The sequence below is a fragment of the Aspergillus ochraceoroseus genome (assembly GCF_002846915.1).
Source record: "Aspergillus ochraceoroseus IBT 24754 chromosome Unknown P175scaffold_14, whole genome shotgun sequence".
In the NCBI taxonomy this organism is placed as follows: Eukaryota; Fungi; Ascomycota; class Eurotiomycetes; order Eurotiales; family Aspergillaceae; genus Aspergillus; species Aspergillus ochraceoroseus.
Window position 1 is genome coordinate 150095 of NW_024468489.1, and position 11814 is coordinate 161908.

Below are 11814 nucleotides of genomic sequence, written 5' to 3' on the forward strand. Positions count from 1 at the left end.
TATTCTAGTATTATTATATATATGGCATGCCCTAATCTATTTATTTAAGGTAGTAAGCCCGTCAGCCATATATATAGCATGGTATATTGGTTCTATTTATTACCAGGATATTATATAGATCATATAGGGAGGCTATATATAACATATTTAAGCAGCATTTATATAGCTAGATAGTTAAAGGCTAGGTAGTATTCCCTAATAAGAGAAATTAGCAGGCTATTAAGTCCTATATTATAGATATATATTAAATTATATTAATTATAGTATTTTTTAGGTAGGGAACTATTAATGGGCAAGGGATTAAGATCTAGGCAGTATTTTATTAATTACAGCAGATTTATAGGAAGATTAAGAATATATTATAATAATATTATATATATTTTACTATTTAATTATTTAGGGTTAGCCTATAGTAAATATATAATATTAGTAGTAATATATATATACTATAGATATTAGGGATTAATTATTAAATTATAATTAAATATAAGAATATTATATAGGTTTTATTAGTAAGTTTATATATAATTTAAGGAAAATATTTTAATTTAGAGGAAGAGTAAGAGATTATAGTAAGTATATTAAATAGTTTAGTAGTAGTATATTATTTTAAGTAGGGTCAGAATAGGGCCATCCATAATTATATATTAGATATTTAGATAGATAAGCTAGAATAGTAGTTAGTATTTAGGTAGTATTAAGGATTTTAATTTATAGGAAGGTCCTACTACTATTCTGTCATGATACCGGGGGGGGTACTCTGCAAAAATTTAGGGTTTCTAGGGGGGGGGTATTGGGTTTGATACGATACCCCCCCCTAAAATCATGAATTCTAGGTCTTTTTTAATAAAAATTAGATATCTAGATAGCTAATGAAGTAGAATTTTATAATATTTAAAAAAAAATCGAAAATTCCCTAATTAGGAAGGTAGAAAGTCAAAAGAAAAAAACAGGTTTTTTTTGATGGGGTATGCCAAGCTGCGGGTAGTCTAGACCTATTTAGGTAACCCTAATACCCTAGGGTTAACTAGATGGGTCAGGCAACCATATAGGTGCCTTATTTACTAGGCAGCAACTATTAATGCCTTATTTTTCAGGCCACATTTTTTAAAATTAAAATATCAATAGTAGCTAGTATAGAAATATAAAATAAAATAAATAAAATAAATAAAATAAATAAAATAAATAAAATAAATAAAATAAATAAAATAAATAAAATAAATCTAAACTATATTAGGGCCCTGTATAATTTTTGGCTGTAATTTAGATATATTTAGAAAAAAGTAGTAGAAATAAAGGGCTCCTTCAGTAATTTCAGTATCTAGATCCCATTTCTATTTTAGGAAGGTCTGGTTGCCTAGATTTTCAGGCAGAATTTCAACCCTCCAATATTTAGTAGGGTTTGCATGAATTTGATCTAAATTCTGCTTTGTTAGGATCCATAATAATGCAACTAGGTCAGGTGCTAGGCATGTGAGACCTTTATTACTTTCATTAGGACCCTTACAAACCTTAGTAGGTAGAAAACACCTAAAACAGCATGTATCTGGAATAGGGTTACCCAAAGAAGCCCTAAATTGCTCAAGTTGAATTACCCAAGTAGCATTTTCAGGGCAATTTTCAAATAAATGGGCAAAAATCCTAGTAGATATAGAAGGATCTAGTAATTTAGATCCTAAAGTTTAAATTAGTAAATAAACTTCCTAATTAGGAAAGAAATAAATAAAGAAATAAAAACTTACTATCCCATTTTAAAAAGCAAACTAGACAGTAACTTTCCTGCCATAATTTAACCACCCTTCCTAGGAATTCAATTTGCTGGGCAGCTGTTTGATAATATTGCTTGACCGCCTGCCGAATAGGGTTAGACTGGCTATCCCGTGACTGACATAGATCACATTGGGCCCAGCTAGGATCACATGACTCAATAGGGCTGAGGGCAAAGTTCCTAGAGATTGGCCGCCGGCGACATATTTGCTCATTCAAATATTTCCGAAACTCCAGGCGGTTAGCTGAGTCATTCACTCGATTCTGCCTGTCATATGACCGAACTAGGCAGTATGACCATGCTGACCGCCTAGGATTCCGCCCAGCCCGCCCAGATTCTTGCATAAAATCCGAGAATGAATATGACCCCTGGTAGTGAATAATTAGATCCACGTGATCAAAGTCAAATCCAGCCCCTACCCCAGGGGTTGCTAGTAGGATCCGTGCTTCACCGCTTTTGAATTTGGCCAATTCTGCCAGCTTTATTGCATCTGACATATCCCCATGGAAACAAGCTAGGGCTGGAATTTTAACCCTAAATGCCTCATAAAACTGCCTCAGGCTACTTTTAGATAGAAAGAAGATAATAATAGTAGCTGCCTGAGGCAACTGGTCATGGCGGGTTGCTTCAAAGCGGTGAATAAAGTCTAGCAGAAAACCAGGGGTTTTAGTAGGGTTTAGGGTTTTTGGAATTTCAATAACCCCATATTCTATATTTTTTAGGGTTAGGTCATCCTGGATGCTTGGAATAACCCCAAAAAATTGACGTAATTCAAACATATCCATCACCGCCTGCCGAATAGGGCTAGATAGGGTGGCAGTACTAAATACCATAGCAACTGGCAACTGCATAACCTGCTTAACCCTATGCATAATTGGACGAAAATGCTGACTTAATGGGATCATGTGACATTCATCCCAAATAATTCGATCCAATTTATGTTGTTGGATTAGGGTTTGAACCTGCCCTAGGAATTTGGGGTCAACCACATGCTCAATTTGAATAAGAACCAGGTTTGATGACATCATATCACATGACACATCCCATAGGATTGGTTGGAGGCCTAAGGCAGTTGCTTTGGTTTGGAGGTCCAATTTTAGTGATATCAGTGGTGAAATGATAATGGTAGTATGACTAGTTGCCAAGCTAGCCCCAATTAGGAATAGTGTTGTTTTACCAGCAGCAGTAGGTAGAACAATAAAGCAATATGATGGCTTAGTCATGATTAGATGAAAGGCCTCCCGTTGCTTAGGTGACCGAAAAGTGGCAGAATTATCCTGGAAGAAATCCTGCAGGACCCTATCCAAAACCCCTAGGGATAGAATAGGCAGGTGGTCAGGGTTAGGTAGTGAATCCTTCCTAGATAGCTGGAATTCATCAAATTCATCACCTGACTCCTGCCTATCTAGGCTAGGCGTGAAATTTGAACCATATAATGACATGAATTCATGGAATTCCCCAATAGAAATAGGGTTTTGGGGTAGTTCATGGTCTGACCGCCTAGTAACCCTAAACTTGACCAGGGGTTCTGCCAAAGGCATTGGAATTCGGATATCTGGTTGGGGTTGCAATTGGGGTTGCAATTGGGGTTGTAGTTGGGGTTGGAAGCTAGATCTAGGGTAAAACAAGGACCCTAAGATTAGCTGATCAGGCGCTAGGCCTAAATAGGCATGCCAACGCTGACTAAAATCCACTAGTGCATTTTGGGTATCTGGGGCTACCCCTAGGAAGCTGGTTTCCATACGGCCATAGGTTAGCTGACCACGTGACCTTGAGTGATGCATTTGTTTAGCGCCTAAGGTCTCCAGGTCAAATTCATCCTCTTCACTGCCAAAATAGGCTAGGGGGTCTATTTTTAGACCATGACAAATAAATGCCTTAGTCAGGTGTCTCCAGGGACTAATTGTAATTCGTTGCCCTAGTAACCGATGACTCAGCAATCCTAGGGTTCTGGATAAGGTTCGGGATGAGATTGGATGAGAAGATTTCCAATCTAAAAATAGCAAATAATCATTAGGAGGCAGTTGTTGGTTGATTGATAGTATCAGGAATTCTTCAAAAGGTCGAATGACTAGTAAATAGACTAGTACAAAATAGGAAAGAGATTGGGGTAAAACCCTAATTGCCTCAGCAGTTAGGCCAGTCATTGAAAAGGTTTTTGAATAGCCTAGCCAAATTAGGAATAATTGACTTGCTGGATCCAGATATATATTTCGGGGGGTAGTAGTTGAATTGCGCCAGATCACCTGATTAATTTCGGTTCCACGTGCTGGTGCCCCACTAGTCATGTGACATACCGCTAATAGGGTCTTCAAGAAGGTGCCTGAGGTTGCTAAATATTGGTTGGCCCGTGCATAATTAATGGTAGAATTTGGTAGATCCAGCCATTCAGGGTCTGCCAGGGCTAGCTTGACCAAAAACTGAGCTAACCCTAAACCCATGGGGTTAGCCTGAATCCCAAAATTATTAGTAGTATTACTAAAGGATTCATATTGTGAGGCTAACCCTAAGGTCATGGGGTTAGCTTGGAAGCTTAAAAAGTTTGAAAACCCTAAAAACAGGTCATTGGATAGCTGGTGGGCAAGTTCCTGAATTGACTGAATTAGGAAGGCGGTCAGGTTTGTTTTGCTAACTGTAATATCCCGAAATCGCAAGGTTTCTGGGGCAACCAGGCTGACTTCACCTAGGGCTGAATCCATCCGAACTAGATATAGGGCTAGATTCCGAAGCCCTAAGACATGCCCTAATGGAGACTCTGATTGGGCGGTGAGGTAATTAGTCATAAGATCTTGAAAAAATGGGCGCATCTCATATTCAAAGCGGTCAGGGTCAGTTGGCAGAATTTCAGCATGAAACCAATATAGGATGGTGAATTGGTGGCATTTAATCATGGCAGAATAAAGCTGACTAATCTGACCAACTGGTTTAAAGCAGTCACGTGCATAGTCACGTGAAAAACAGGCGAAAAAGGCATATAATGGGGTTTGGGTTGGTTGAGTTGTTTGCTGCCTGAGTAGTTGCATGACTAATTCAACTACTAACCCTAACCCCTTCATGACTAATACCTTGCTGAATTTAGGCTTCCATTCACTGTCTAGTAGGGTTGGTAGATAGTGATCATCATCTGACTCAGAATCAGAATTATCTAGGCAGTCATCCCATGCCCTAGGGTTAGGGGTTAATTCTGCCATATTTTCAGGTGCTGGTATCTCATTCAGGAAGGCGGTCAAGTTGCTTAATAAGTCCATATCTGCTCCATCTAATCTATAAAGATTAGATTTAGGGTTAGTTGCCCCAGGCAACTGATGCTGGAAGGTCTGGATCAAAAAAATAATGAATGCCCGAAAAATAAGGCCATATTTTTTTAAACTTTCTGGATTTTGAAGCCTTCTCATTGGACGAATAGCTAGTTGGTCTTGGCTGAAAGAATTTAAGGCCATTAGGGCTGGAATTGAGGTCCTAGCCATAGAAAGTTGACCTAAAACAAGCAGGCGGTGGGTTACAGCAGAAAGGAATTCATTCTGGTAGGGTTCTAGAAGAAATAATTGTTCTAGAATAGCAGAATCCTTCCTGTTTAGGAAGGTGGGGTATTGCGAGTGGAGATGGAAGCTATTTGCTTCATAAGTTGACCCACTAGCCAAAATAATTCGCTCAGCACGAATAGCATTAATTTTGGATGAAAACCCCTCCTGGAGCTGGGTAGCTAATTGGGTTGCATTAATGCCTGGAGATGCCTGAACCCTAGGGCGTGCCTGAGGTTGTGTCTGACTAATTGAATCAGGGCGTGACCGCTTTAGGGTTAGGCTTGGGTGAATAGGTTGGTCAGGTGATATAACTAAAAATATATAGCTATCACCATCTAGGGTTTGAATTAGGCAGTTGGTTGCCTGAATATCCTGGCTTGAATAACCCTTAATCTGGTGTTGTTGACGAATATGAATCCTTATATTTTGCTGACTAAGCTTTAAATTGCCACATTTTTTGCATTGAAAACCTGGCCTAGGTGGCAAGAGATATTCCAGAGGTTGAATTGGCTCAATTAGGCGAATTGCTTCCAAACTAGCCTGTAGGGTTAGGACCCTAATAGAAGCTAGATCTAGCAGGTTGCCATGATGATCCTTAGTCACATGATCATTTATTTTAGTTGGATGGAGAGCAATTTTATGGATTTGGCATGCTAGAATTCCATAGGTTGGGTTGAAGATCAAGTAGTGAGGTAAGGCAGACATTTTGAATAATAAGTAAGGCGGTCAGGTAGGTGGTGAGCAAGGCGGTCAAGTAGGTGGTGAGCAAGGCGGTCAGGTAGGTGGTGAACAAGGCGGTCAGGTAGGTGGTAAGCAAGGTAGTGAGGTAGGTAGTAAGCAAGGTAGTAGAATAGGTAGTTAGATAGGTAGTAGAATAGGTAGTTAGATAGGTAGATAGGGAGATATATATATTTAAAATAATAGATAAATCTAGAATTAATATTAGTAATAATAATAATAATTAATTAGTTAGATAGTAATAGATTATGCAGGTATGGCATGATTAGGTAGGTATGGCATGATTATGCAGGTATGGCATGATTATGCAGGTATGGCATGATTGGGTAGATATGGCATGATTAGATAGGTATGGCATGATTAGATAGGTATGGCATGATTGGGTAGATATGGCATGATTAGATTGGTATGGCATGATTGGGTAGATATGGCATGATTAGATAGGTATGGCATGATTGGGTAGATATGGCATGATTAGATAGGTATGAGTTATATAAATATAAGCTAAGTAGGTAGTAATAGATTATATATTTAGGAGTTTTTTCTATCCCACAAGGGTTGAGGAAGGCTACTAGGGTGGCTCTAGGGTTTTGTGGAGGACCAGCGCTGATTGGTTGGCTTATTGTAGGGTGGCTCAATTTTCAGGAGTAGGGTGCCTATAGAACCTATTACATGTTATAGCTCAAATTTTTACTAGATATAGATTAGCTACTTAAATTATAGATTCCCAAGTTTTAGAGCCTGTAGGCATTAGGTAAATATATAGTAGTATATTAAAGTTAGTTAGGGTTCTATTAAAAATTTAGTAGGGAATAGACTTAGATGGCTATATATAGTAGTAATAGATTAGTTATACTAGTAAACTAAATAATTAGGGGCTAGTCTAGCTAAAAAGTCTAGTTAAATTTTAATTCCTCTAAGTATTTCTATTAATTTTCCTATCTAATATTATATTTTTATCTATACCTGGCTACTACCTATCTATATTCTATTATAGAATACTAGCTATTTAATAAGATCCTTATACTATAAATTATTATATATCACCAGTACTAGCATGGTATTTATCCCAAGGAGGTTATAATATACCTGTAGAAGAAGTATTTCCTCAAGCTATAGAATAGTTAACCCATTACTCAGGTAATAGCTGGCTAGGTGAGGATTATCTAGTAGCTAGATAATTTATATATTCCCTGTATACTAGATATACTAGTTCCTATTATCTCTATTTATACCAACGGGCTATTATACTAGTATAGCTATAGTAAGGGACTGGAGTAATATATATATATTACTACTAGTATTAAATCCATGCAAAACTACTAGAAAGAAGTGCATGGTTAGACCTAGTACTAGTTCTATAGAGGGATTCCTGCCTGGGAGCAGGAGAAGTAGTAGATCTAGCTTTAGTAATTATTCTACCTAGTTACCTGGTAATAGGTATTCCCCAGCTAGAAAAACTCTTATTTAGTATATATCCTATTATATAATCCCCAGCCTAAGAAGCAACCCATCCCAATCACTACCTACAAGCAGCTGGTCACGGAGATCAAGGCACGGGCGGTAGCAGACAAGCAGGAGGCAGCTACCTAGGTTATCTAGACTAGGGAGCTCTAGGATGCCAATCCATGGCTATACATAACCTACTAGGCCCAGTATTTAGCTAATATACATATTCTGGACCTGCTCGCGGTAGTAGCCACTCCCAATCCCAAGCTAGAGGACCCCATAAGCAGTGCCACGCGCGTAGTATAGGATATCATAGAGTCACTGGCCTGGCACAGCCAGCACATAGTAAAATAGTATAGGAATAGGATCTAAATAGCTATTATATATACCATACTACACCAGACCCTGTACCAGCTATTACAGGCATATATAGATAAGAAGAGTATCTAAGACTATGTCTAGCTATAGTAATAAATTTTACTATTTATTATCTATATATAGATAGACTGGCCATAAAAGTAGTAACTATAGTATATTATAACTATCTAATAGTAGAAAACATGGCAGTAATTATAATAGATAATCATGCAGGAATCCTGGCACAGTCCTAATCCTATAGAGGTTAAGGATCAGCCCCCTATAGTCCAGCTATTTATTATAACTATAATTAAGACTGCATGCTTGGAGTTTTGCATTAAGTTATTAAATTAGAAGATTAAGGTCCACAAGTACAAGAGCCTGTTAATCTACACCATGACTGTGTTAGGTCAGGAGAAGATAATCTAGCAGGGCCCTGAGAGTTACCTACCTATTATTTCCTAGATATTAAAAGTAGCGTGCTTTATACTTATACAGAAAATATTATAGCTAGATCTATAATACATAAAGATTATTTACATGTAGGCTACAGCTGCAGAGCAAGGATCATAAATAGGGGATACTATAGATAAAAAATTAGGATTTATTATTAATAAAGGGTATATAGAGAAACCTAATACCCCTATTATATTTCCCCTATCTAGCCTACTATCCAGCCTGCTCAGCCCGCCCGTGGCCCTTATCTACTAGATTCCCTGAACCTAGGAAATACCATTCTAAGCTAGAGTGGACTAGATAGTCCAGCAATTTATGATCTGTGGCCAGCACAGGCCTGTGGAGGTATTGCTAGATTAGTAGACCTTTAGGCTAAAGATTTATTATAACACTACTACTCCCGGGCATGTAACCTGGATAGGACAAGAGCAGTTATTATATAAGAAGATAAGTTTTATTATAGGTAAGTTCTAGGGGTTCGTGCATAGCTTGATCAGGGCTACACGGGAGTTCATAGCAGGGTTATTATACTAACCTAATCTAGATTAATAGCCCGCCATTCTATAGGATTAGTTATTTAACAACCCTACTAAAGCTACCCCTAGCTAGAGTTTTTTACAGGATGCACGGACCCGGTAGCCTGTGGCTGGGCATAGCTAGCTACTAGACTAGATCACACAGGAACCTGCCATGGCCCGCACCTTTACCACCCAGGAGGAGGTTAGCAGCCCCAAGATCTAGAAGTATTTCCAGCAGGTGGCCTAGTTTAAGGAGAAGCTAGCAGTGGCCATGTATTTAACTAGTAAGGCACCCGCGCAAGCCCTAGAGTTATTAAGTATCCAGCATGTAAATACTAAGACTAACTAGCACTAAAATATATATATTAAGGATAGTATAGTAGTATTTATTATTATATACTATAAAGGATTCCATGCCAGCAATAATATAAAGATTATTTACTAGTATTTACCCTAGGTAATTGGCAAGTTAGTTATATAGTATTTATAGTTAGTATTACTATTTATGTAATAGCTAGTAGTATTTTATACTAACTAATGCCCGTACTACTACCCCAGTCATTACTATAACCTGAGATTATGGGGACCCAACATCAGCAGCAGCCAGGACTAGACTAGTAAGTAGTTCCGCGAGATATTAAAGTAGGAGAGCTAGACCAGTATAGGATTATTATACTTACTTAATATTACCTATTATTAGGATATCATAGTAAGCATTAACTATTATTTTTTATACTTATCCAGTATATTCCTGAATAACATGCAGGTTAAGCAGGAGTAGGAGATAGCCACTATAGAGGTAGATAAGGATCCTAATAAGATTAGGAATATTATAGATAAGCAGGCCGGCCATACCCCCTATATAGCTAGGATAATATATAGCTAGGAAGTAACTAAGTTTAAAGGTAGTACTACTATATAGTAGTTAAAATTCCAGGTATCTAGTATAGACTAGCACTAATTTTTAGGGTTTACTCAAGAGGACTACCCTATATTAGGTAAGTAGAAGAACCTATAAGAGAAATAGGTAATAGACTACTAGGTCTAGTAGCAGGTATAATTACAGGCAGCTAATTTAGAGCAGGTATTATAGTGTATAACTAGGCAAGAGATTATATTCCACAGGATACAGGGGCCAGCCATCAAAGCTATCTAGAATAATACTAGCCTAGTCATGACTATCATGCCCACTAGGGGCAGGAAGAGCATATTATTTATATTACCTATATATACCACCCTAGGGGGTTATATTATTATAATTATTCTATTAATTTTATTATAAGCTAATTTAATGCAGCAGTACTAGATACTAAGAATCTATTATATATTATAGGAAAGCTACCACCCCCCTAATAAAACTATAATTATGCTAGTCATGCCTAAATCCACCAAGAACCCTAATTTCTATATATTTTTAAACCGGCAGTGGTTGCTGTAGTAGCTAAATTAGATTATTATTAATAAATACCATGTAATATTGAACCCGTAGAAGGATTTCCAGCCTACTATAGCCTGGTTAGGCTAATTAACCAGTACCTATATACAGATAGTATATTTAACAGCCACATTACCTCTATCCAGTAAAGCCATGTTTTTACAGTAAATCTAGTACTAGCCTAGTAAGATTGGTATATATTACAGCTAGACCAGCTATCTAAACATAGCATATCACGTGCACCAGCCAATATTGCTGCATGGGGTGCCCTAGGAGCTGCACCAGTAGTTAACTATTCCTAGGATAATTAGTTTCATCCAGGCACGCATCCACCAGGCCTGTGGCAGCCAGGTTATTATATATGCTAATATCAAGAGTCAGGTGGAGGCTATTAGTCGGGAAATCAGGTATGAGCTATACTATAGTGTGGTATTAGATCAAGCTAGGATCATGTAGTGGTTCCAGGCTAGCTAGATCTGGATTATTAGTACTACCAGTATATTAGGCATGGGGATTAATATCCCTAATATCTAGTATATGATTCATATTAGCCGGCCGCGAACATTATTAGATTACGGGCAGGAAAGTAGCCATACTAGGCATGATAATATTGCTAGTAAAGCTATTATTATCCAGCCCTAGGGATGGGATAGTCCAGATCTATAGATTAACTGGGTTACCAAGGCTAATTTTAAGTATATGTAGTAGTATATAGAGGTCCAGGGGGTTTTATATTAATAGTATATATTAGACTAGTACTTGGACAGGACTATTAATAGGTATTCCTGGTAGTAGTGCCAGGATATTAATCTAGAGGAGTTACTATATAATACATGCAATTCTAAGTAAGGAGTACAGGAGCTAGTTAATCCTATCCTAACATTACCAACCCTTATAGCACCCAGCTCAACATCCCAGGTACTACCATCCCTATCACCCACCTAATTAGCACCACCTATATCCCCATCTGCCCCCTGTCCAGTCACCCGCGCGGTGTCCATTCAGATAGACAATTCATTCATGTCCCAGGTGCCCCCCAGATCCGGGTTTAGGCATGGAAGTAGCCCCCACATGGCAGCCCCTGTGCTGGCAGCCATTCCACCCCGTCTGCAATACCCCCCGGCAGCTATTCATCAGCAGTCTGGGGCCATGCAGGCCAGAATTAACCATGAATTCATTAAGCAGGAAGCCTGGACATAATTAAATCAGTATTATATTTACACCACTAGTGGCTGGGATGGTAACCATGAGTTATATTCATGCCAACATCCTGATAGCCAGGCTGCCAAGTAGTAGATAATCCAGGTCCGGTCCCAGGTAGATTATATCCCGTTCCAGTATTGTTATACATGTGGCATGCCCCAATCTATTTGTTTAGGGTGGCAGGCCCGTCAGCCATGTACATGGCGTGGTGCATTGGTTCCACCCATTGCCGGGATGTTATATGGACCGCACGGGGAGGCCGTAGGGTTTAGGGTTAGGGTTAGGGTTAGGGTTAGGGTTAGGGTTAGGGTTAGGGTTAGGGTTAGGGTTAGGGTTAGGGTTAGGGTTAGGGTTAGGGTTAGGGTT

At 38.4% G+C, this 11814-nt stretch overlaps 2 protein-coding genes across 2 annotated transcripts; one reads left to right on the plus strand and one right to left on the minus strand.

Moving 5' to 3' along the window:
- Positions 1-1241: 1241 nt before the first annotated feature.
- On the minus strand, positions 1242-5997 carry P175DRAFT_0527064 (uncharacterized protein; the record flags this gene model as incomplete). The annotated part of the gene is made up of 3 exons (XM_040899494.1): positions 1242-1675; positions 1743-4014; positions 4066-5997. 3 exons carry the CDS (start codon positions 5995-5997, stop codon positions 1335-1337), a joined length of 4545 nt encoding a protein of 1514 aa, XP_040748334.1. The 3' UTR covers positions 1242-1334.
- Positions 5998-11541: 5544 nt separating this feature from the next.
- On the plus strand, positions 11542-11739 carry P175DRAFT_0401589 (uncharacterized protein; the record flags this gene model as incomplete). The annotated part of the gene is made up of 1 exon (XM_040892992.1): positions 11542-11739. A coding segment is annotated over one exon (198 nt), but the record flags the coding sequence as incomplete, so codon positions are not given.
- Positions 11740-11814: the final 75 nt, after the last annotated feature.